The sequence below is a fragment of the Delphinus delphis genome, chromosome 2 (genome assembly GCF_949987515.2).
Source record: "Delphinus delphis chromosome 2, mDelDel1.2, whole genome shotgun sequence".
Classification (NCBI taxonomy): Eukaryota; Metazoa; Chordata; class Mammalia; order Artiodactyla; family Delphinidae; genus Delphinus; species Delphinus delphis.
Window position 1 is genome coordinate 50,926,209 of NC_082684.1, and position 26,664 is coordinate 50,952,872.

The window sequence follows — 26,664 nt, forward strand, 5'->3', positions numbered from 1 at the left end:
GAGATAGGGAAGCACATTCCCAACCAGACACCAGGGAAAGACGCCCTCGCTCTTCAGTCTCCGAGCAACAGAGCAGTGCAGGGTCGTCTTCTTCTGCAGCCTAGTGGGTGCGCAACTGCAGCTTTCCAGGCGTGCGACACCGAAGTCTCCGCGCACTGAGGGAGGAGGAGCAGTGGCAGAGAGAACCGGCGCGTCTGGGGCGGGACCAGGACAGGGACGGGGCGGGGCCGTAGCCGTGGCGCCAAAAAGCGAACATGGCGCCGGAGCGGCTGCGGAGTAGGGCGCTTTCTGCCTTCAAGCTGCGCGGCTTGCTGCTCCGGGGGTGAGTTGGCTGGGCACCGAGCGGGACAGGAGGGGAGGGCCGGGCCGCCGGCCCTTGAAAGAGTTCTAAGAAGCAAGGGGGACCTGGCGATGCCTTCTTAAGTTCCTCGACAGTCGCGTGGAGTCCCGGAAGGGATGAGGGTCTCCTCCTGCACGTACCAGACAGCCGCACAGGCGGCTGTCGGTGTCGCAGCAGCGATGTATTACCACTGTGTTTGGGCGCCCCTCAGCCAGCTTAGTCTCTGCCTCCGCTAATTGGGAGTCCTAACAGCGCTGCTCACGTGGTTACGTAGACAGCGAACGAGAGACCTGGGAAAGCCCATTGCATGTCGGTAGCTGTCAGGTTATGTTGTACAACCTGTGGGCCTTGCTAGCCTTCCCAATTTTGGATCACGTATTATTCCCGAGAGAGAATTCCTGGAGAGTTAGGAAGTGGGTAATTTAAAGCATGTTCTTAAGTCTTCTGGGTTTTTTTGGTTTGTTTGTTTAGATTTCCTTTAGAACTTCTGTGCTTCTCTGGCCATATCCGTGTTTTCTGCGACTTGTAGAATGATCCTTTCCAAGATTTTTCTCATTAAATCTGCTTTTTTTATATATAAAGAATACAGTATTTACATATGTAAATACCTGCTGGACGGGATACACTTCTCTGTACCATGTTTTGATTGCTCTTGTGTGTGTAGAGGTTTTTTTGTTTGTTTTTGTAATAAGCTTCATGGGACTTTTACCTTACTTTTGGGTTAGTGGTGAACAAGTGCAAGAGTGGATAAGCTCTAGGAGACAGTAATAAATTTTGTTCAGTTGATTCCCCACATTTTGAAAATACGACCAATTGATCAGTTAATTTTTCTTTATTTTCACTTAGAATTTGACCTAATATTGAGCTGTCATTCATTAATTCAGTCAGAAATACACTGAAATCTGTTAGCTGCAAAGTACTGCTGGGGCAAGGGAGTAGGAGAGGGTAAGACAATGCGGAGGTTGGGGGACAGAGAGTGTATTAATATTTATTGCTGCATAACGAATTACCCCCAAACTTAGAAGTTTAAAACAGCAGGCACTTATATTCTCACATTTTCTGTGGGTCAGGAATTCAGGTAGGCTTAGCTGGGTCCTTAGCTTCAGGGTGTCTCGCAAGGCTGCAGTCCGGATGGGGTCATCTCAGAGTCAGTTGGGCAGGATTTGCTTCCAAGTTCATTCAGTGATTGGCAGGATTCAGTTCATCCAAGATTGTTGGACTGAGGGCTTCAGTCCTTGCTGGCTGTTGGGCCTGCCCAGCATGGCAGCTTACTTCATCAAAGCTAGCAAGAGAGTCTGCTAGTAAATGGAAGTCACAGTCTTTTGTAACCTAAGCAAGAAAGTGACATCTTGCCGCTTCAAAATTTTTATTTTTAAAACTACAATATAGTAAAATATTCCATCGCTTTTGCTATATTCTATTGTTAGAAGCAAGTCACTAGGTCCAACGCACACTCAAGGGGAGGCGATTGCACAAGGATGTGAATACCAGGAGGTGTGGATTATTAGGGGTCATCTTAGAAGTCTGTCTACCATGGATATTAAATAATTCACAATTATTTAATTTCAATTATGAAAAGGATCTGAGGAAGGAAGTGCTATGATAGCGTATAACCAGGTGTATAAACAGTTCTAGAGTCAAAGAAGTCTTCCTTAAAGAATGGTTGAAAAAAAAAAAGAATGGTTTGAGTTGAATGAGCAGGACTTGACTAGGTGAAGAGTGTGGGGGAAATGACCATATAAAGACCCTGAGACAGGAGAGCACCAGGAAAGCCAGAGACACTGGGTGAGACTAGTGAGATTTGGCGGAAGCCAGATCCTGTATGACTTTGGTCTATGCTAAGAGCTCTCCCAAGATTCACCTAATATGTGTGTGATTTTAGGGACTCAATCAGCAAGTATTTGTGGACTACCTTCAGTGTGCTTAGCACTCTGCCAAAGGATGACACAGTTCCCCTTCTCAAGGAGCATCATCTATAATAAATTGGAGGGATGTGACACCCACACATGAAACAATAAGCAACCCAAGATATAGAAGAGTTAGTGCGATGACTATAACAATAATATTGATGCAAAGTGTAAAGCTGTGGTCTAAAAATAAAGAGTGGCATGGAATTAGCAAATTGTTTAAGTAGACAGTGTTCATTCTGAGTATTATTGGTATTTAAATCAGGAATTCGTGTGATTTTTAAAAAATTTTTCAGCTTTATTGATTTTTGAGGGGTGAGAGGGATTCATGTGATTTTAGTGAGTGTTATTACTTCTATGACTATATTCGAATGTCAAAGTTTTTTCTAGCCTAATTTTTTTCTTATTTTACAGTTGAAAACTGATGAAGTTACTGGAACTTAAGCAAATGCATTATCAAATTAATAAATATGTATTTAAGTGTCTGTTATGTTCAGAACATTGAAGCAGACTGAGTTTATTAATGTCAGGTAATAAATAGTACAAGGCTAATGTGATACAGCAGATCTAAGGTATCTATAAGTGAGATTTTTTAAACAATTTCAGAAGGAAGGGGAGATTGCAGCAGGTAGAGCTGGTCTAGGAAGGCTTCCTAGAAGAAGGATGTGATTTGGGGCTTTAAGAACAATTACGTTGGCAGGGGATAGGAGGAAGAATTTGTTCAGAAAGCACAGGAAAGGAGAGTACTGCTTGCAGGGAGGAGTGAGTGGATCTTAATTTCAATGCTAGATTGATGAGTGTTTGCTAGATTTTGGCATAAAACTTTTAGCCTTAATTACCAATCTCTCTTATCAGTGAAGCTATTAAGTACCTCACAGAAGCTCTTCAGTCTATCAACGAAGTAGAGCTTGAAGATGCACTGGAAAAGATCATTGATGCAGTTGAAAAGCAGCCCTGTAAGTAACATTTTCTGACAGCTCTTAAATTGTTCATATAGTTCTACATCCTCAGTTAGATTTATAGATTTAATTTGAAGTTGAGGATTCAGTATTGAATGTCCCGGTGGTATGAGACATACCCTTGGTAGCACTTCTTGCCAAGGAGTAACCTCTAGTTCTGTTGGAACCTTGGGGCATTCCCAGAGACTCTTTTACAGTTCTTCCCCTTTGTGAATTCCCCTCTGATTCCTTTATGGTCACTTTTTTCTCTCTGCCTATTACTTTGTCTTACTTAAGTTAGGTACTCTTAAATGTTTGAGGGTAAAAAAAAAGTAAGCAAGAATAACTTTCCCTTCCTGCTTCAGCCTTTCTTAAGGGACCTTTTTTTAAATACTTAACCTTTTACCATAAGCATGGGCCTACAAAAGAGAAGTGCTCTTCTAGAAAAAAATGTCCAGTTTCTAGAGCACTGAAGGAGAGAAGTGGATGTGGCTTGCTCTGATACGTTGTTTCTAAAGGCAGAATTTTAAATATACCTTTGCTTTAAAAATTTCCTTACAGTCGGAAATTTAGAAAATGATTACATTTAGAAAATCAGTATACATTAATTTAAGATGGTACGTGGTATTTTGCCTGAGAACATACCACAGTGGTTAAGGGCACCCAGTCTGGAATCAGGCTCGGGTTTGTACTGCTCTCCACTCCTTCCAGTTATGTTGGTGATCTGGTTATTTGACCTCTTGGAGCTGCACTTTCCCCATCTGTAAGACATGGCTTATGAACAGCAGTCTTATAGGACATCTATCTAATAATGCTTGTGAACCACTGAGCATGGTGCCACACGTTTACTAAGGGCTTAATGAGTGGTGGCTGTTATTGTTATTACTGTTACTATCATACCTACTGAAACATAGCAGTTGTGATGCAAAGTTATACTAATGTAACCATATTAAACCTAGGAGCTTACAGAAGCATTTGTATACCTGAATGTATATTATTTAACAATATTTAGAAAATTAAGGCATTTGACTGTGTATTAAGGTATTGTAAGTGTATTTGAGTGTGGAATATTAAGGTATTTGAAATACGGCTTTTGTGCTAACACTTTTTTCCTCCTAAAATCTATGTAATGAGCATCTTGGGGTTAGTGTTTGCAGATTATTTTCAGGAAAAAAGCTGTGTGTGGAAAGAACTAATTTTTATGCCTGTTTTTAAAATTTAACTTTGAACTTCTCTTTTCAGTGTCATCAAACATGATTGAACGGTCCGTAGTGGAAGCAGCAGTCCAGGAGTGCAGTCAGTCAGTAGATGAAGCTGTGTATGTGGAAAAATTCACCTTTTCCCCATGTTGGAAGTGTTGTTGAGTAGTTATTTTCAATTATTTTTTTGGGGAAACACTCAGTGGTCACCTTTCTACAGTGGTTATTTCTTAGTTTTTTTTTTTTAAGTGATAGCTTACATTATAAACCTCAATATTAAATGACTCATCTTTACTATTTTTATCCTAGAATTTGAGATCTCGGTGTTGCTTGTACCATGACAAACTTTTGCCACTTACCCAACTGATTTGATTTAATATTCTATATGCTGCAGGTGGATTGAACTGATTATTCAGAGGTATAATTTACTTTTTTTCTTAGGAAAGTACCGAGTCCTGAAAGTTCAGTGACTTAACTTGGGTCACATGGTGAATGGCAAAGGGGGGTAGAACCTCAGCTTTAGGACTTTTTACCCTGTCTCATGCTGTTAGAGCTTAGGAATTTATGTTGCAGTAATTTTTCTGGGTTTTATCTCCCTGAGATAAACCTCTTTCCTTTCCTCCTTTGAATATGATACTTCTTTCCAAATTCACAGGGTTTAACTGAAAGGAAAACATCTGGGAAAATGGATAGAGATAGTCTTAACTTTGACAGTTTTTTCCTATTTGGGGCAATGGAGATAATTGAAAGGAGTCATTACTCATTTTGGTTAGTAGTTTTAATCTTTTTCCGGTCAGAACTTATTAGAGCTGCTAAAAAATAGAGAAATTGAGGTATTTAAATTTTATCCTTGCCAACTCATTGTTTAAGATACTGGAGTACTTGCTCCTAAAGCCATCAATAGAAATTCAAAACGATTATATCAAAGTGTAAGGATTATAATCCTAAAATAGGCATTAAAGTTACCTGTTGTTTCTGTCAAGCTATTCATATGCTACAGTCAGCCAATATAGAGGTTGAGTAGGGACTGAATGGTAATTGATCTTTGCAACTCCAATTGTCAGAAAGGCATTATATCACAGCACAAGGGAGAGGCTCTCCTTTTTATAGATGAATAAGTAGCACGGTAAGTTAAATAACTTTCCAAGATTGACCCATTAGAAAATCATGGAGCTGTGTCTAGAAGCAGGCTTACTTCAAGTTCACTGGTTCTCTGCTCCTCTGTACTAGGTGCTACCAACAGACTAGCATGACATTTTTTTGTCTGTTTTCATTTTGGGAAATAGATATAATTTTAGGGAAGATTCTTTAGGTTGTAATATTTATGCAATAGTGCTATGAATTTTTTTAACCTCATTCAAACATGATTATGATATTAAAAGTATCTGAAGGTAAATTATTTTACGAATTATCCTTCTCTAACACTATAGGTGTCAAGGATATGGGCAGAATTTGGGGGGTTCTTCTTCTGTTTTACATCTTTTCCTGGGTCACTTTTGCATGATATTTTGGATTAAAAAATTGTTTAATACCTTTTAATAATTAATATTAAAAGGTATTAAACCTTCTAATGAATAATACCTTTTAATAATATTGTAGCTTATAAAAATAGTACATATTAGGAGAGATTTCTTTAAGATGTGACTATTTTATATGTAAATGTTCTTTTTCAACAGATAACATTCTTAATTAGAAGTTGATTAAATTTTTTGTTAGCTTGAGAGTAGTGGCAGTACTTTCTCATCTCTGAGAGGAAAATGCACAGGCTAAAAACTTTACCCCCATATTATTTTTGACACTACAAGAAATTGTGTACACGATCTGTGAAAAGTATGTGTATATGACATAAGGTTATAATGCAAGTTTTCATGTTCACTTGGAATACTTATGTTTTAGTAAATCAGGTCTGTTTTTGTGGGTTGTTTTTCAGAGAACATATTTTCAATATCATAGGAGCATTTGATATCCCACGCCTTGTGTACAATTCAGAAAGAAAAAAATTTCTTCCGTAAGTATGCCATCTATTGATGTTAAGCTAATTTCAAATGTACATTTTTTTTTGGAAGGTATATAGTCTCCTGTTTCATTTTTCATCTACCTTTGTGTATTATGATAGTCATAAATAGGCATTCCTTTTTTCCTAGTTTATTTATGACCAACCACCCTGCACCAAATTTATTTGGAACAGCAAGAGATAAAGCAGAGCTGTTTCGTGAACGATACACAATTTTGCACCAGGTAAGTCGGAGGGGGAAAAAGAGACTGTTTCAGCTTAGGTAAGACTCAGGGATAATTAAAGGATGGACTTTTGTACTTTAACAATCATGATGATGATAAAAATAGTAGCTAACATTTTTTAAATGCTTTTGATAGGCCAGGCATTGTTTATCACTTTACAGAGATTACCTCATTTGACCATCATAACATCAATGTATGTATAAATGCTGTTATTCCCATTTTACAGATGGGGAAAACTGAGACCTGGAGAAGTTTAGTCACTAGCCCAGAGGTTACATCTAGTAAGTAGGGACAGGATTTGTATCCAGTCAGTCTGACTCTGGAGCCCAACCTTTGCCTCCTGTACTATACTACTTTCAAGCAACTTATAGTCTATGAAGTTAAAGACATCTGCACAAATAAAATATGAAGTAGAATTTTATACATGCTATGGAAGAAATGTAATACAAAGAGAATGCTTTCTATAGAAAAATCAGAGAAGGCTTCAAGGAAATGTTGGCATTTGACATGGGCCTTGATTGCTCTGATCTTGTGGAAATGGGGAGAAGGTGGTGAACAGTGTGAACAAAGACAGAGCAAGAGGAAAAAGTGGACTCCATGCAGGAAATGATGAGCAATCAGCCTTCTTTGTGTGGAGAGGAAGGCTTGTGAAGAGGAGTAGCACAGGATAAGTTTGGAAAGTCAAGTGGCAACTAAGTCATGGGATTGCCTTGGATGCCACTCTTCAGAGTTGGACTCTGTTCTCTTGGTACAAGGAGCCTTAAAATACCAGAGCAACTCACTTACAGCAGTTCCCTGAGGACTTTCTCTCTCAGCTGATTTTGGGATATATTAGAGTATGAGAGAAGACTTATAGGAGTCTGTGGTATTAGTCCTAGAATAAATGATAGCCTGAATGAAGGAAGGTAAGGGGAGCAGAAAGAGGGGACAGTCTGGCAGTGGAAGCCATAGCTCATGGTGACTGATTGGACATGAAAGAGAAGGGAGAGAGTGAAGACTGAAAGATGATTAGGGTTTTGAGCCTGAGAGAGTGGACGGGTAGAATAATGGTAATTAGGTATATATAAACAAATAGGAAAAAGAGAATGGGGAAGACGATGGCAGGTTCTGTTTCAAACATTTGAGTTAAGGTTGCCAGTAGGATATCAGGTGAGATGTACATCTGGAGCTAAAGAAAGAGATCTGGGTAGAGAGAAATTATGGAGGCATCTGCCTAGAGTAATAGATGGGACTGCAGGGATGAGCCCCTGAGAGATGATGGAAAAGGGAATGATAGAGTTTGGGGGCTAGGCCAGGGTGGTGTTATATAGCAGAAGCACAGGGAGGTTTCAGTGAGGACAGGGTGGTCAGCAGGAGTAAGCACTGAACAAAGGTTGAGGAGAATGAGCACTGAGGATGTCTTTTCTCTTCTGCCTCCATCGCCTACATAATGTTGCCAGGTTAATCTTCCAGAAGTTTAGCACTGATCACGCCATGATTTTGCTCACAAGTCTTTCAAGGAAGTTTACCACCTACTGGATTAAATACAGATCTTCTGGGACTTCCCTGGTGGTCCAGTGGCTAAGACTCCACGCTCCAAATGCAGGGGGCCTGGGTTTGATCCCTGGTCCGGGAACTAGATCCCACATGCTGCAACTAAGAGTTCGCATGCCACAACTAAAAGATCATGGATGCCACAACTAAAGATCCTGCATGCCACAACTAAGACCCAGAGCAGCCAAATAAATAAATACTTTTTAAAAATACAAATCTTCCTGTCACATGTTTTTGGCCTAATCTGTACTTTTCCCTCTGAAAAGTAGAGGAGCCAAAACTGAAACATGGAAATATTGTGTCTGTTTCTTCCACTTCTTCTGTGACTTTGCTTATACTATTCACTCTCTTGATGCTCTTCTCTCTTCTCTCTGCTCTTGAAACCCTCCTAATTCTGGAAGGGCCTTCTCAGATTCCTCCTCTTTTCTGAAGCCCTTCCTGATCTGCAGTTGGATGCAGTCTCTTCCTGCTTTCTAAATTTTTTAAATTAATTAATTAAATTATTTATTTATTTATTTTGGTTGCATCGGGTCTTAGTTGCGGCACACGGGATCTTCATTGCGGCATGTGGACTTCTTAGTTGTGGCGTGCATGTGGGATCTAGTTCCCCAACCAGTGATCGAACCCGGGCCCCCCCTGCATTGGGAGCGTGGAGTTTTACCCACTGGACCACCAGGGAAGTCCTCTTCCTGCTTTCAACCCACTGACTACTCAGTGGGTCTCCTGCCACACTTACTAGGGTTGGCCCTGCCTTGCATTTGGGGTGTGTGTCCCTGTTGTCAGACTGCACACTCCTTGTTTATTTCCTCTGCCACCTTTGTCATAGTGCTTTTCACAGAGAAGATGCTCAGTAAATACCACTTTCTTTTTAAAAATTAGGTGTTAAAGCCTATGATATTATTTGGGGGTATCACTAAACCTTCCCGAGCCTCATTAAAAGGGTTGAATTTTAGTCCATGCATATTTTTATTGCAATTATCTTCCTGAAAGCAAATCTGATTTTATCATCCTACTTCAAAATTGTTGTTTTCCATTGTCTATAAGACAGACTTCTTGGTTTGGTATACAAAGTCTGTATTGTTGGGACTCTGTTATTAGAGCTACAAAAACTCAGACGGCTAAAACAGAAAAAGGAACTTCTTGGCTTGTGGAGAAGTCTGGAGGTCCAGCTGTGTCAAGCATGGCTGGATCAAGGTGCTTGCACAACGTCATGAGGCATCTACCTCTTTCCATCTCCCAGCAATTTTAAAAAATTGATCTTACTTTCAAACAAGTTCTTCCTATGAGGTGACCGAGATGGCCACTCACTAGTAGCCTTGGAAACTCTTAGAGAGTTCTTCTTTTCCAATAGTTCTAGCAGCTGTCTCCTATTGGCCAGGCTTCAAGCACTTGCTCAACCCTGAAACAGTCATTGGCCAAGGGGGTGGAGTACTTAGATCTGCTAGGCCTTGGTGGTCTGTCTGGAGGGGGAAGGGCACCAACCCTACCTAAACTATGTGGACCACAGTGGGGGAGGGACATTTTCCCAAATAGAGGCTCCAACCCATCTCTTGCATTGTCGCACGTGCTGCCTTGTGCACTACATGATCCACCTGTACTAAGCTTCACATCACTTCCTGAATACTCCTTTACGCTTTTTTTTTTAAAATTATTTATTTATGGCTGTGTTGGGTCTTGGTTTCTGTGCAAGCGCTTTCTCTAGTTGTGGCAAGCGGGGGCCACTCTTCATCGCAGTGTGCGGGCCTCTCCCTATCGTGGCCTCTCTTGTTGCGGAGCACAGGCTCCAGACGCGCAGGCTCAGTAATTGTGGCTCACGGGCCCAGTTGCTCCGCAGCATGTGGGATCTTCCCAGACCAGAGCTCGAACCCGTGTCCCCTGCATTGGCAGGCAGATTCTCAACCACTGCGCCACCAGGGAAGCCCCTCCTTTACTCTTAATAACTCTTTCTTGTGACACATCCCTTCCTCTGCCTGAAATGTCTTGTCTCAGCCTCCTTTTGTTTCTTACTAGCGAAGTCTTTTTTATCATTTAGGATCTCGTTAAATGGCCCCTTCTCACAGGGTCCTTTGTTGTATTGTGACCTGTGGACACTTCCTTCTCACTGACCCCTGTGCTCTGAGGTTGACACCTTGGTTTGTTGTCTTCATATCCTCAGCCCAGAGTGCACTACTGCCAGGTACACGATAGACCTTTTTTTTAAAAAAAGTCTTAAAATGATTTTTTTAAGCAAATTACATTTCTAGCTATTTGTACATTAAACTATGTAGATTTTCAAATTTGTTGAGAATAAATAATAGTAACGTTAGTTTTAGGACAGTGCTTTGTCAGGGCACTATTTTAATGAATCTTAGTTTTAAATGTTTGCCTCAGTAATTCATGTGAATCTTTCTTTTTTCTAGAGGACCCACAGACATGAATTATTTACTCCTCCAGTGATAGGTTCTCACCCTGATGAAAGCGGAAGCAAATTCCAGGTTAGAACGATATCCTAGTTATTTAGGGGGTGTATGTATACAAGTTTAATATTTATTGCTTAATTCTAACTTATTGAAGTTGGCATGAAAATTAACCACTGATAACAGTTTAACTAGCTAACTGACCTGTGCATGCCCACTGTTGGTAAAGTCCATGTCCTGTGTGCTGGGTCTCTGGCCACCAAGACAGAACCCTCGTCCTCCTGGTCCATTCGCTGGAGGATACACTGGCTTTCAGACCAACCCTCAGCACTACCCTTCCTGCCCTCACTCATACTCTGAAATCCTGCTCCTTGCCCAGCCCAGCCCTCTGGTGACCCCCATACACTTGTTCAGCTCAGACATGCTATATCAGTTGGAGTGAAAATTTTACTGCAGGCAATAAGGAAACCACATTTATAGAATGCATGAGAGAGCACAGACAGGTCACAGGGTTGTCTGGGGAGAGGAAGAATGTTTTCTGCTGTGTGTGCTCTTTCCACTGTAATACTTAAGAAAGTGGTTACCAAACAGCACCATCACTTTTGTTCCAGCAACACACCTGGTCACCGTCAGTCCATCTGTGGCTTTTTTCCCCCTCCAGCACACAGAGCCCTGCTGGAGGATAGTCCTTAGCTCCTTCTGGCTGGGACCCACCGTTTCTGTGGTGTTCCAAATAGCTTCTGAAGAGGCCCAGCCTCTGCTAAGGTTCATTCAGTCCTCTACCATGTTAGACCAGAATTCATGGTGATGAGCAGTCTGATAGATACTAAAATGATAATACTAGATAATGCTTAAATTAATGTTTGATGGCAGCGCCATAAGGAGAAAACATTTATAGAGTTTGATAGTTTCTGCTTTTAACTTTTGTTGGAGAAAAAAATTGTATTAAGTTTTGGAAATTGACATTATTTATATTTCTCTACAAATGACTGTCGATGTGTTTTCTTGAATATATTAGGTTTCCTATGGCAACTCAGATACCCACAACCCAGAGCATTATTTCACCTCTCCTCTTTGCCAAAGTAACTTTAGGGCTTAGCTAAATAATTTATTGTTCTTGTTATCTTGCCAAGCTGTTTAATTCTGTATCCCTGCTGGTATATTATCTATTTAATCCACCATCTATAGTCCCTATATGGCATTCTTCCTTTGCAAACTGCAAATATGGTGTCCTCATGAATACTTTGTTACAGCTTTTACTCCTGTGTTGCTTTAATTGATTGATTGCAAATTGCAATATTTTTCCCAGTCTGTAAGTTGTCTTTTTATTCTCTTAACAGTCTTTTTGAAGTACGTAAGTTCTTAATTTTGTTAAAGTCCAACTTATCAATTTTTCTTTTATGGCTCATATTTTTGGTATTGTTTCTAAGAAAGCTTTACCTAAGCCAGTTTTTAGAATACATGTCTTATATATCTTTTCTTCAGATTTATCCCTAAGTGTTTCATTTTTTAAAACTGTTTAAAATGAACATTGTATTCCTGTGTTGCTTGAGGTTCATGTTTTTAAAGAGGAACTTCAATATCATATGTTAACAGTGATTATTATGGGATGATGTGATCATGTCCTTTAAGTTGTTTGGTAAATTGTTGTATATATACTATGGATATCTCTACCCATTAAAAAGAATGAAGTGTATCTATATATAGTTAAATGGAACAATGTTTAAGATATATTAAACTTAAAAAGTTAAGTTGAAGAATAATACAAATAATATGATTTCATCTTTGCAATAAAACAAACTGTATGGCTATGTGTTTATAAATTATATATGTGTGTATTAACATATACTTAGGATTATATGTATAGAAAAGGGTCAGAAAGGATTTTTTAAAAATAATGCCCCAATTATTACTACCTTTAACTTTCTGATAAAAAATAAGGATCAGATTGAGAAATGTAAATAATGACAGCCTTTCAAAATACTAAATAAAAATAGAATATAACTTTTTAAATAGCCCACTAGTTTTCAGGTACTGAAGAGGTACTGACCAAATAAATAAAATTTATATTCTTTTTTTACATTTTAAAGATAAATATACTTATTATTATTCAAAATAATATGGTATGAAACTTCAGTCATTGGTTGGGGCCTGTGTTGATATGGTGTTTCTTTAGGCACAATTCTTCCAAGCCATCATCAGTTAATATTTTAGCTTTTTGTAGGATAAAATTATATTTTCTAAATTTTATTTGATTTTCTACCGTAAAATAGTTGTAAAATACTAAAATGTGCACTCAAAATTTACTTACTTGTAAAAAGATTAGTTCCTTAAAAGAACATATTTTCAGTCCTTAAGAATTTATTTTGTTTTACTTTAGCTTAAGACAGTAGAAACCCTATTGGGCAGTACAACCAAGATCGGAGATGTGATTATTCTTGGAATGATAACCCAGTTAAAAGAGGTAAGTTGAACTTGATAAGCATCCAACTTTTATTTTCAGCCTTCAGATTAATGAAATGTCAGTTACATACAGGATTTTTACAGAGGGCATGGGAGCGTGTTCTTCATTGAAAGTGGCTACCTCAGTCACCAAATAACCTTTTGCATTTGGTTTCCTGAGTAGACATCAGGAAGGAGTGTCTTATACAGGCCACCAGTTTGCATAGCCTGAAATTAGTCCCCCAGTGACCTCTGGTTGAACAGAGAGTACTGGGTTTCTAAACAATCAAAGCTGCAGACCATAGCCTGCTCCCTGGGAGTTGTTGTTGGCTCTCCGAGGCCCCTCTTACGGCAGCCAGAGAGTATCCCTCCTGTCATCTCTTGGTTGGCAGTGGTCATTGTCTAGGTACCTATGAAGACTCCGAGTCTCAATTAATTGATTAGTTTGTGGTCACCAGACTAGTAAATGGAAAAGCCTAGACTAGGAGTTACTGATTTTTTAAAAATCCACTGTACTGTCTACTATATTCTGTTGTCAAAATTGTCAGTATTTTAATTCTTTTGTCATAGTATTCATCTTTACATAAATGTGGACATACTTCTTTTAATTTTTTTTAGGGAAAATTTTTTCTGGAAGATCCTACAGGAACAGTACAACTGGATCTTAGTAAAGCTATATCCTTCACTTTTATTTTTTTAAATCTGTGTTATGTGAGTTGGGGAAATTGATCATATATTATTCTCACATTTACCTATTTGGGTTCTTAGTGTAACTTCCATACGGTGGTGTAGGAATCTGGAGACATAATCCTAACCAGAGACAAAAAGCCTGTAATTCCCCCTTACTTGGAGAATCGAGACAAATCACTGAGGAAGTTTATAACATGCTAAGAATGGTCTGTACTGTCAGTATTAGATCTTAGAAGCAGATATGGGGATATTTAAACCTAAAGTTTTTTAAGCTATGATCTATTCAGAGTTTTAAATGTGAAGTGTTTGAATTTATTATTTGGAAGTCCTGTTGAGCCCAAAATGTATGTTGACTTTATCACCACCTCAAGCATAGAAGTAGAATTATTTTCCTCAATTATTGTGTACCAGTTCCACAGCGGTTTATACACAGAGTCATGCTTTGTCTTAGCAGAGGGTAAGTCAGTATACTTTTTTCCCTCTCCCCCTCATCATTCTACCGTAAAACCCTTTCTACGTTGGTTAAAATACGTTAACATGATGTAACTCGGGACAACACTGATTATGAGAGCATACTTTTGACAACATTAAATAACTCTCAGACTCATGGGAGAGGGGTTTGTTTCTGGAGTGATGAAAATATTCTGAAATTAGTGGTGATGGTTGTACAACTTGTGAATATACTAAAAACCACTGAAGTATACACTCTTAAAGGGTTGTATGATATATGAATTATATCTCAATGAAGTTGAAAAAACAGATTGTACATAGAGTCATAAAATGAGACATTTTTAAATCTGTGTATCTTATCTGTCTGTACTCTAACATGTAGTGTGAAATAAAAAAAGGGAAAAGTTTTATTTCTAAATCTGTTAGTATTTCATGAATTTTTTGTTTTATAGAACTGAGACTGTCTGGAATTCCCTGATGGTCCAGTGGTTAGGACTTCGCTGTTTCACTGCCATGGCCCCGGGTTCAGTCCTTGGTCAGGGAACTAAGATCCAGCAAGCCGCATGGTGTGGCCAAAAAAAAAAAGAGACAGTCTCTGAACCTAACGCTGTTTTGTAGCGCAGTGGGACTGATAAATTCTGTTGTTAGTCGACAGGGGATGAGATGATGGCCTAGCGTTACTGCTTTGTGTTCCGTAGTTTTGTCCTTTCAAACAAGGAGAATTGGACAAATGAAAGTGATTTGTTACTTATCTTTTTTCAGGTTGGTTTGAAGATCAGGTGTTTCATGTCAATGCCTTTGGATTTCCACCCACTGAACCCTCTAGTACTACTAGGTATAAAAATGTTTGACTTTAACTCTATAGGAATTTTATAATACTGGCAGTAATGAATGTAAGATAGTATATCATATCTCAGTTATTACAAGTCCTCAGGCTTTGTGTCAGAAGGCGATGAGCAATGGAAAATGAGAGTTAAAGACTGGGCTTTATATGAAACTGAAAACTTCGGGTTGACTCCAGATTGGTTGCAATAGCATCTCTGTACTTTGGCTTTAATGGAAAGACTTCCAGTCTATCGGTCTTCTTTATCTGTAGGATTGATGAGAAGTTCAACTGAGATAAGATATAGGAAAACACTTAGAAGAATATAATTCCCATGTTAATAGAAAGTTCTTATTTTTGTATTTTACTGAGTGAAAGTTACAAGAGGCAGATTATATAGTTCTTTAATATATGCAAAGTCATTATAATATTAGAGTGGTTCCAAAAGGGCCTTCTCTGAGAGGAGTGAGTTCCCTGTCACTCAAGGTATTTGAGCAGAGGCTGAATAATGGTGTAGAAGTTGAAGCGGGTGGCCTGTGGGTTGAATGTAGTCTATAGAAATTTCTTTTTTCCCCTTTGAGGTGTTAAAACACATTTTGAATTAGTTTGCAATATTTAAAAATTAGGAGATTTCTCATAATGGTCTAGATTTCTGAGTTCTCTTGAACAGTCAGATCTAGCCATACTTTGTACCTGAATTCTCACCTGGAACATCTATACGGCAGTGATTGCCCACTTTGGGCAGGGTTATGTGTGTGCTCCCTCACTCACACCTAGTCAGCCTCAGCTGGCCGCTGCTTTGATATTTAGTATTACCTTCCTGGAGCCTGTAAGCATCTGGGGGAATTAAATCTTGAGATTCCATGATGATGGTGATGATTTCAAGAAGAAGTATGAGGATTAAGATTTTAGGCCCAGTATGCCTGTATAAGTCAGGTGCCAAGGCCACATTTGCTGGCTGGGAGCCACTGGCAGGCAGCTTTTGCTGTGCATCTTCTCTTCCTGTTGAAGTACATAATCTGGGGGAAAGTGCTGCTCACGCCACAGAGACTACAAGCCCTCATCAAGCCATCTCACTTTTTTTTTGTTTTGTTTTGTTTTGTTCTGTTTTTTTTTGCGGTACGCGGGCCTCTCACTGTTGTGGCCTCTCCCGTTGCGGAGCACAGGCTCCGGACGCGCAGGCTCAGTGGCCATGGCTCACGGACCCAGCCGCTCTGTGGCATGTGGGATCTTCCTGGACCGGGGCATGAACCCATGTCCCCTGCATCGGCAGGCGGACTCTCAACCACTGCGCCACCAGGGAAGCCCCAAATAATACATTTTCATGGTCCAATTTACACTGATGGGACAATTACCTCATTAGATAGACAGAAGCTAAATTTGTAGAATATCAGAAAAATATCTCCAACAGAATATAGAATAGAAGGTAATAATTGTGTTATAATTACCTAGGGCATACTATGGAAATATTAATTTTTTTGGAGGCCCTTCTAATACATCTGTGAAGACTTCTGCAAAACTAAAACAACTAGAGGATGAGAATAAAGATGCCATGTTTGTGTTTATATCTGATGTTTGGTTGGACCAAGTAGAAGTATTGGAAAAACTTCACACCATGTTTTCTGGTAGGTGTCATTTTTTCTATTCTTTTTTGAACTCTAATGATAATTCATGCCTTAAAACTAAATTCTTAAAAAATATATATATCTTTTTGAGTAGTCTAGTTTGTAAAAGACATTGATTCAGTGGTGAACTATTTTAAATGAATTCATCTTAAAGACTTACATTTTTACATTTGAAAAATAACTGTGTGTGTGTCTGTCTGTGTATTCATGATAAATGAGAATTTGTCCTAAGAATAGTACAAGAGTGGAGGACAGCTTAGGCTTTGGAATTTGACAGAACTGGGTTTAAGCTGCAGCCTAATACCTTGGGCAGGTTACTTAATCTCTCTCTCAGTTTACATGGATGTTGTGAGGATTAATCAAGACATTGCAGGGCCTGGCACAAAATAATTGCTCAATAAATGGGCACGATTATTACTACTTTTTATAATAATGTTATTAAGGTATTATTTTTAAAATAGTATGGTTTTATTATTTAAAAACTCATGGTTAAAAGATTTTAATATGATTTCTACACTCCATATGTTCATTTCTTCTTTCATTTTTAGGTTATTCACCAGCACCTCCAACCTGCTTTATTCTGTGTGGCAATTTTTCATCTGTACCCTATGGAAAAAATCAGGTTCAAGCTTTGAAAGGTATTGAGGATCTGTTTAATAAGTGTTTCTACATTTGTATAAACTAAATTGATAAGAAATAATCTATAATATGTTAATTTCATTCAAAATATGTAGAGTTCTAGCTAATAAAATAAAATGTGATTTATGTATATCATATGCAAATTAAATTCAATATCCCTTTAAATTTTTAGATTCCCTAAAGACTTTGGCAGATATAATATGTGAATACCCAAATATTCACCAAAGGTAATGATTTCTATATTTTTTATTTAAAGTGTTATTTAAGAAACACAAAAAATGAATCCTAAGTTAAGAAATGGATGGAAGAAAAAGTTGAGAAAATTAGTACAGTTAAGAGATAAAATTAACCTTCTATCATGATAATGTATGTTACACTCTAGTAGAGATTTATAATGAAAAGTATTAAAAGGATGAGTGATAATTTCCACCATATTCCAAATTTCTTGGTGACATTACTCTAAGGGTCTAGAGCTACACTCTTCAATATGATAGTCACTGGCCACGTGCATCTCTTTAAATTTAAACTATTTAAGGGAATTCCCTGGCAGTCCAGTGGTTAGGACTCAGTGCTTTCACTGCAGGCGAGTGGGGGTGGGGTGTAGTGACCGGGTTCCATCCCTGGTCGGGGAACTAAAACAATCCCATAAGCTGCAGGGCGTGGCCAAAAATAAAAAAATAAAATAAATAAAAATAAAATTCAGTCACTCTGGCCACAGTTCAAGCACTCAATAATTGGCCAGTACAGGTCTAGAACATTTCTATCATTGCAAAAAGATCTATTGGACAGTATTGGTCTGGAGCCTTTTAGTAGTTCACTTATTAAAATGCATGAAATTTAATTTTTAAAACTTTGTAATTTAATTAAAGGCAATAATTTGGTTTTGGACTATGGGATAGTGGTGCAATATTTTTAGAATGAATTATGTTGAATTTTGCTACAGTAGTCGATTTGTGTTTGTACCTGGTCCAGCGGATCCTGGATTTGGTTCCATCTTACCAAGGTAAGTTTTATTCAGATATTTGCAACAGTAAAGAAAATTCTGTAAAATTTAAACATGTATACTATATCACATAAATTGTTTTTATAGGCCACCATTTGCTGAAAGCATCACTAATGAATTCAGACAAAGAGTACCATTTTCAGTTTTTACTACTAATCCTTGCAGGTAAATATTAGTATTTTTGTGTTGTGGTTTTTTCCTTTCATTTAACAATTAACCTATTTCTTGGGAATTCCCTGGTGGGCCAGTGGCTAGGACTCTGTGCTTCCACAGCAGGGGGCATGGGTGCGATCCCTGGTTGGGGAACTAAGATCTCGCATGCCATGGGTGGCGTGGCCAAAAAAATACAAAAACAAAAAGTGGGAAAAAAATTAACCTGTTTCTTAAAATTTGTCTCTGAATTTTGATTGTTATGGGATAAAAATGAAAAAATTTCTTTCTATTTTAGGTTTCTCAAAACTTTAAAAATGTTTTAACTGTATTTAAATAATTCACTAACACTGAATTTAGAAGCTTAAATAATGGAGGGAGATTTAAAAATAGATATTCCAATTACACATCCTTTAAGAAAAGTTACAATGGAAAACTGAAAGGATTACACATTTACTGTATGTGCTACTCACTGTGACCATAGGCTCTTACTGAGGGAATGCCCTCAGTCATTGTTTCTCCTCTCTTTTCTACCTACATTCACTCCTTCAGTGACCTTTCCAGTCCAAGGGCTTTAACTACCCTCTGTGTATTGACAATTCCCACATTGATATCTCCAGCTCAAACCTTCTACCAGATTCCACACTTACGTATCTGGTTGCGTACTCATCATCTCCCCTTGGATGTCTAATAGACAACTTCAGATTTGAACTTCTGATCTTCTTCCCTCGTCAGTCCCCAACCCTGTTCCATAGCTTTCCTCATCGTAGTTCCTGACGCTTTTATCCTTCCAGTCGTTCAGACCAACCTTTGGGATTCTTCCTCACATGCAAGCTTTTAGGAAGTCCTTCAAAAATTTGAAGAAGGACTTCAAAATATATCCAGAATCTGGCCACCTCTCTATACCTCCCCCTCTACAACCCTCTACCATCTTCTTTAGCCTTGATCACTGTAACAGCCTCCTCATTGTTCTCTAGCTTCTACCCCTGCTCCTCTGTAGTCTGTCCTTAACAATGTCAGAGTGATCCTTTAAACCGTAAGGCATGTCACATCCACCCTACTGATTCAGAAAGATGGGCCCCTCATGTTATTCTGTAACAGCCCATATCCTTTGCAATGGTAGTCATGGCCTGCATGATCTGGCCCCCAGTTTCCTCCGTGATTTCCTCTCCGACTTTCTTCTCCTCCTCATTTATTCCAGCCACTCCAGCTCCTTTTGTTCTTCAAATGTGCCAGGCATGTTTCATCTTAGGGCCTCTGCTCTGCCTGTTCCCTCTGCCTACAGTCTTCTTCCCCTGAATGTCTGCTTGACTCTCTCACCTCCTTCAAGTCTGTGCTCAGATCAAACTTCATTATGAGCCCTACCTGTTCCAATACTCCTATTTACTACTCCAGCCTTCTAGACTTTCCCTTCCCCTAAATGATTCCTGTTAGCCTTTTTCTTTTTGCCATACACTTAATCATCTTCCAACATACTGTGTAATTATTGTATCTGTTGTTTATTCTCATTCCTAGAATAGCGCCAGACACATATTAAGAGCTCAATAAATTACTGTCAAATGAATGGTTGAATAGATTCTGGTTGCATTTTTTCTGTGGTGAACAATGGGAAGTGGGAATGGCTTTGTACTATAAAACATCTTGCCTTTAAAGTTACCTCATATTTTGTTCTGAGGAAGTCACATTCAACTACTGTTTTTATTTCAGAATTCAGTATTGTACACAAGAAATTATTGTCTTTCGTGAAGACTTAGTGAATAAAATGTGCAGAAACTGTGTCCGTTTTCCCAGTAGCAATTTGGATATTCCTAATCATGTAAGTTGTGTCTTCTTTATTAAGGTGTCTTAATTACACGTGGATTTATATAAAATTTTGTTAAGCCACTTAATCACTTGCCCTTTTGTTGTTTTTATTTATAGTTCAAAATAATTTCAGCACACTTTTGTCAGTAAGGTAATTTTTGTTCCTAAATCAGTGTTTCTCAATTTTCTTACTGACGTATCCCCTAATGGGCAGAAGAAAGCCCCGAAGTAGCAGGAAATTTCTTTGGAGGTTCCTGTTTTGCCTTTAGAACTCATAAATCTTACATTGTACTTCAATATATATACATTTGTTGAAATAAAATGTTTATGTTTATCATGTTTATTAAGTATTTCCTATGATTTGCCCACATCAGGAGGATGTGTAGTGTTTATCTTGTAGCTTCAAGATTCCCAGTTGTCAATCACTGGTTACATGTACCCTCATTTGGAAGTATGGAAATAGATCATACAGAGCATTTTTAGTATGTATTTTATAACATTTAAAGTGTATGTAGGCTAAGTATATATTCTTGGCATTGCTCAAGCTGTGGAATTATTTTTAGACGAACAAAATTAGTAAATTAGTTTATTATACAGCTAAAAATACAATTGCTCCAAAATGACTATTTGGGGGAGTAGCTTTTATGGTGTTGAATGAAAACTCATAAATTTCTCCTAAAATACAGGGTAGTTGATTTCATTTTATATCAGTTTTCCCAAGGTTTTGTAATTCAGTTTTCCCAACTGTTTCTCAAATTTTCTAAGTCACTTTGGTAATTACTATTTAATTTGAAATTCTTTGTTGCTCTTTTAGCTTTTGCAAATGCACTGAAGTTTGTTTTGTGTCATTCTTTTGTAGTTTGTAAAGACTATCTTATCCCAAGGACACCTGACTCCTCTCCCTCTTTATGTCTGCCCGGTGTATTGGGCGTATGACTATGCTCTGAGAGTGTACCCTGTGCCTGACCTACTTGTCATCGCAGACAAATACGATCCTTTTACTTTGACCAATACCGAATGCCTCTGCATAAACCCTGTAAGAACGTAGTTAACGTTATGTAGTCATAATTTGTCAAGATTAGACTGTTACTTCTTTAAATTTAAAATATATGTTTAATCAATTACTGTTGGAGTAAAACTATACTATAAATGAAACAACTGAATTAATTTGGTATAAACAGAAAGTTCTTAAACTTTCAAGAGTATGTGACTATAAAGTAACGTGACTTTTTTCTTAAAAATGCACCAAAGCTTATAAATCCAGATGAGTATTTTCCCCTTCAAAGTAACTTGCCTTGAGATTCCTTGGAATTCCTTTCTGGAAATTACTTTCAGAGCATGTATTCCATTCCCTTTAAACATGTTAATGGTACTTGTCCTTTGAGGAGGATTTTTTGTTGTTGTTGTTATTGTTGTTGTTGGAAATTGTCCAAGTCCCAAAAATCTAAGACTGATAAATGTGGAAATTCCTACTGGGACACAGTTTAATATTTCATTTTTATGCAGAACCTTGAAATTGCTTCAGAATCTTCAAGTTGCTTCTGAATTTCTATAAAAGTATGATTGACTTTTTGAACTTGGGGACTAAATGCTGCATAATGTTGCTTTTTATGTCAAATATCTTCACTAGTGATTTTTTTTTTTTTTTTTTTTTTTTTGCGGTACGTGGGCCTCTCACTGTTGTGGCCTCTCCCGTTGCGGAGTACAGGCTCCGGACGCGCAGGCTCAGCGGCCACGGCTCACGGGCCCAGCCCGTGGCATGTGGGATCTTCCCGGACTGGGGCACGAACCCGTGTCCCCTGCATCGGCAGGCGGACTCTCAACCACTGCGCCACCAGGGAAGCCCTTCACTAGTGATTTTTAATCTGTATGTTTCCTTGATTCTTGTGAATTTAAAACTTTAGTACTTTTTTATTTCATCTAGATCATTTCTAGAAACATCATCCCTTACTGCTTTTCTCACACACACATTTATTTTGTCTGGCTTCTGCAACCACAGAACTATTGACATTTTGGACCAGATAATTCTTTGTTTGGGGGCACCATCCTGTGCATTGCAGGGTGTTTAGCAGCATCCCTGACCTCCATCCACTAGATGCCTGTAGCAGCCCCCAGTTGGAACTATCAAAAATGTCCTCAGATACTTGCCAAATGTCTCCTAGGAGACAAAAATTGTCCCTGGTTGGGAACTACTGCTCTAAGGATGAGCACAGTCAGCTGATTTGGTTTCATTGTTTGAAATTTGTGGCCCTAATTTTTGTAGAATCTTTATTCACATTTCAATATTCTTGTCACAATGAGGCTATTTCCTTATTTAAATTGAACTCTGGGCATTCTCGTATAGTTAACGCTCTATTTGAAACCACTTTATTTCTGAATTTTTCCACTTTTTCATACTGTAAATGAGTAAACAACCAGTTCCTACACCATCATTATATCTTTTTAACCTTATTTATACCTTTTGGGCAAGCCCAAAACTTGGTTTTGACACTGCTTCATCCTTTCTTGATACTTATTCCCATTAATGAATGCCTGCAATGGGCCAGACATTGAGCTAGTTCCAGGGACACAAAGACTGAAAAGACAGAGTCTGCTCAGTAACTTTAGAGTTTAGTAATGGACAGACAATTGTATGTGTGACTACTGCTCAGTTGTTTTGGGGGCACAATGGCAGGGCATCAAACCCAGATTTTTACTGGGGAGAGGGGCAGGAAAGGCTTCTCGAACATGATGTTCGAGTGTCTTATATGCTTATTTAGCATCACCCAGTACTGTTTATTCCTTATACTAAGTAGAACCCCTCCTAAGCATTTCTAGTCACATTTGTTAGCATAACTGTTCTAGTCAACTTGACTTTTTGCTTCAAGTGGAGATATTTTATAGTAATATTTTTTCTCTATAAAGAGCATACAAAAATTTGTCTCATTACTTCATAGTCACATCTTGTAACTTTATTTTTAAGTTAGGAGCAAGGAGTTTGATTTAAAAAATAGGGATTCTTTGTTAAAAGTTGAGTATTCACTTATGGGCATTTTTCTCTCCAAAGGGCTCTTTTCCAAGAAGTGGATTTTCATTCAAAGTTTTTTATCCTTCCAGTAAGATAGTAGAAGATAGGTAAGTGTGCCCTCAGAAACAGCAAGAAACAGCTGTCTCTTGGTGTAATACTGCTAAAATTCAGATGTTCTGTAGGTGTGCTGAAGTTTTTAAAAGTCTACAGTAGCTCACTGGAAATGTTCTAGGCTGAACTTACTGCGTTCATGCGGGGAGACACAGAATTGTATGTACTTGATGGCAGTTTGTGTGAAATAGACCAAGAACTGTTTTCTGAGGGAAATCTCAGACTGGCTGTGGAGGTGGGCTAGCTTTTTTACAGGCAGCCTCCTGATGATGTTATTATTCCAAGAGGTAAGCCTTGCCGTCCACATGGTTGGTTCTCAAAACCTAGGTAATCTGCCTTAAATTGGCAGCAAAGAATTGCAGGGGAGCTGGGTTGAGTGTGGTGATGGTGAGAGGTTGGAGTTGGGGGGAGGTCTTGGGGGAAAAAGAATAATCACCTGGTAGGTAGTGATTTTCAGAGGGTGTCCTGTAGACCACGTGCATCAGAATCCTCTGGGGTCCTTGTTAAAAATGTTAAGTTCCAGGATCCCACCCCAAACTTATCAAATGTCTCTCTCCAGTTGTAGGGCCCAGAAATCTGCATTTTTAACAGTTTCCCTTAGATTCAGGCATCCTAACGTGTGATTTCTTGGTTAATTATATTTTGTTTCCCACCTCCAGTTAAGAACAGTAACCAAATACCTCCAGGTTCTCAGAGAATATCATCTTGAACACCCAACCCAATTGTCTTCTTTTTACTTTTTGTAATTAACATCTTTATTTAAATAAAAACACAAGTACATGATAAAATTTTCAAATAATGCTTAAAAGTATAAAATTGAAAAGGAAAAAGTAGCTCCGTTTCCTAACCCTGAAACCATGATTAACAGCTTCTTATATATATTTCTTGAAAAAAAATTTCTGCATTATTTTTGCTGCTCAGTATTCATGGAGGATTAAAGTCCGTTCACTTTGGGATATTCTAAATTTTATTCTTGGATTCACGCATTTGACGTGTATTTGAATCTTACTGTATTCCAGGCACTGCTTAGTTTTTGGAATATAACCAGACAGATACCCTTATAAAAGTCACTGAGGCGCTTCCCTGGTGGCACAGTGGTTGAGAGTCCGCCTGCCAATGCAGGGGACGCGGGTTCATGCCCCGGTCCGGGAAGATCCCACATGCCACGGAGCGGCTGGGCCCGTGAGCCATGGCCGCTGAGCCTGCGCGTCCAGAGCCTGTGCTCCGCAACGGGAGAGGCCACAACAGTGAGAGGCCCACGTACCGCAAAAAAAAAAAAAAAGGTCACTGATATTCTAGCCTCTATTCCATAAGCTGAACATGTGTTTGACTTCACCTAGCCCACAATGAATCTTCAAACAAATTTGCTTTTGACTTGGAATGCCTTTAGGTAAAGGCAACGCTCTTACCAGTCTCAACCACTCGCTGTTGTTGACAGTGATTTTGTGACCCCAGGATTAGGTCACCTCTGGAGCATATTTGTCCACCTTTTTAAAATTTTTTTCTTGGCCACGTCATTCAGCTTGTAGGATCTTAGTTCCCCAACCAGGGATTGAACCCGGGCCCTCGGCAGTGAAAGCGCAGAGTCCTAACCACTGGACCACCAAGGAATTCCCTATTTTGTCCGTCTTTAGATTGACTTTTACTGAACTGAGATTTGGTATAAATTCACAGACATCTAAAACATTCTGCTATGAAAACCAATAGTGGGCACTTTCAACAGATCTCAGGACAAGAGAAATCTGTGTCTGTCCCAAGCAACTGTTTATTTTCATCTTGGGGAGACTGTAAATCTACTAATAGACTCCCTTTGTGTTAGCTGCCAGGAAGCACAGCCAAACATGCAGCCCACCTCTACAGCAGCAGAGGAATTACTAGCATAAATGTTGGCTGTGGCTCTGGCTTCCTCTTCTTTTCTGATCTGTATTTTTCTCTTACCTGAATTTCCTGATTTCCTTACTTTTATCTTTTTATTATATTTATCTTGGCAAACCAGTTAATATTCTTTTTTTAATGAGTTGGGAGATAAACAAATAAACCACAATAGGAAATAAACCGATTTATTATGATAGCACAAGACACTTGTTACATTTCTTGTACTGCTCCCTGATTGCCATGCAGAATTGTTAACCTAAGTACAGTGCTTCTGAGCACTGTATACAGACTTCTATGACAGTTCTAACACACTGTTTTAGTCACTTATGTGCCTGTCCCTCTTAAAAGTTTCTAGAACAGTCCTTGACTTGCTGTTGACATTCACTGTTGAGTTGAAATAGTTGGTCCCTTTATCATCTGTGGAGTCAGATGCTGAAAACCCTTGACGTAATTTCCAAACTATAATTTAGTAGTGATAATTTGAAGAAGTTTTTCATTGCTGGATCGAATAAGTTGATGTGTTTTTTTTTGGTTTTTTCTTTTTTGAGAGAAAAAATTTTCATGATATAGTGAAATAGTTTGGTTTTACTGCTATTTAGTTTCTCCTAAAAAGAATTTTTTTCTTAGAATATTTGTGAAATCATATTGTAGAGTTAACCACAGAAATGTAGCCAAAGTAAATAAGGTTTAACCCTGTTTCAACATGTGCTCTCAAATACAGTTGTTTTATTTAAAAACACAATGTTGGTGATGTAGGGGAGAAACACCCATTCTCACACAGAGTTGGTCAGAAAAAAAAATGGTAAAAACTTTTTCTTAAGACCTCAACTGCATATATCAGCAATTCCATTTCTAGGAATTTATCCTACAGGTATACTTGGGTTTATGCATAAAATTGGGTACAGCTGTTTTTATTGTAGTTTTTATAAAATTGCAAAACAAATAGCTTAAATGTGTATCTATTTAAAAGTTATTCGGAACTTTTCTAATTTATATTAAATTTCAAAGCCATAGAGGAAGGGATTAGTTAAAAATTATAAATATGTGTTTATTACTAATTGAAAAAAAGGGGTAGAATATTGTTCATTGTATTCTACCACTTGTGTGTTTTTAAAGCATTTACCCCCACACACATGCTTGTATATGATTAGACAATCTTTATAAGGATATACTGTTGCTTTTGGAGAGCAGAAATAGAGTGTGAGACAGACTTATTTTTCACTGTGTCCCCTTTTGAATTTGGAACAATACGCATGTATTGACCTATTTTTAAAATTAACTAAAACTAAATATTAAGAAATGTACAATAACTTAGGTTTCCAAAATGTTTAATTTTATGAATATTTTCTTCTTTCAGCAAACTCCAAGGGTTTTGAGATCCTTAAAGACCATCTGAAGAAACAGAATTCATCAATTTTCTGCTTAATTTTATGTAATTTTGATATTGTTACAATAAAATTATGGTAAACTTTAGGATGTTCTGCTTAAATTTCTA

The 26,664-nt window shown here is 38.2% G+C and overlaps 1 protein-coding gene across 2 annotated transcripts; it reads left to right on the top strand.

Moving 5' to 3' along the window:
- Positions 1 to 218: 218 nt before the first annotated feature.
- Positions 219 to 26,664, top strand: POLE2 (DNA polymerase epsilon 2, accessory subunit). 2 transcript variants are annotated; one of them, XM_060004607.1, is made up of 19 exons: positions 219 to 322; positions 3,103 to 3,203; positions 4,428 to 4,503; positions 6,315 to 6,392; positions 6,529 to 6,622; positions 10,555 to 10,629; positions 12,932 to 13,015; positions 13,612 to 13,668; positions 14,092 to 14,140; positions 14,896 to 14,968; positions 16,409 to 16,581; positions 17,130 to 17,219; positions 17,393 to 17,447; positions 18,164 to 18,223; positions 18,311 to 18,388; positions 20,081 to 20,189; positions 21,036 to 21,212; positions 23,223 to 23,290; positions 26,527 to 26,664. In XM_060004607.1, exons 1-19 carry the CDS (start codon positions 255 to 257, stop codon positions 26,543 to 26,545), a joined length of 1,584 nt encoding a protein of 527 aa, XP_059860590.1. In that variant the 5' UTR covers positions 219 to 254; the 3' UTR covers positions 26,546 to 26,664. The 2 variants fall into 2 exon arrangements, with proteins under 2 accessions (XP_059860590.1, XP_059860591.1); XM_060004608.1 differs by having other exon boundaries at positions 18,167 to 18,223.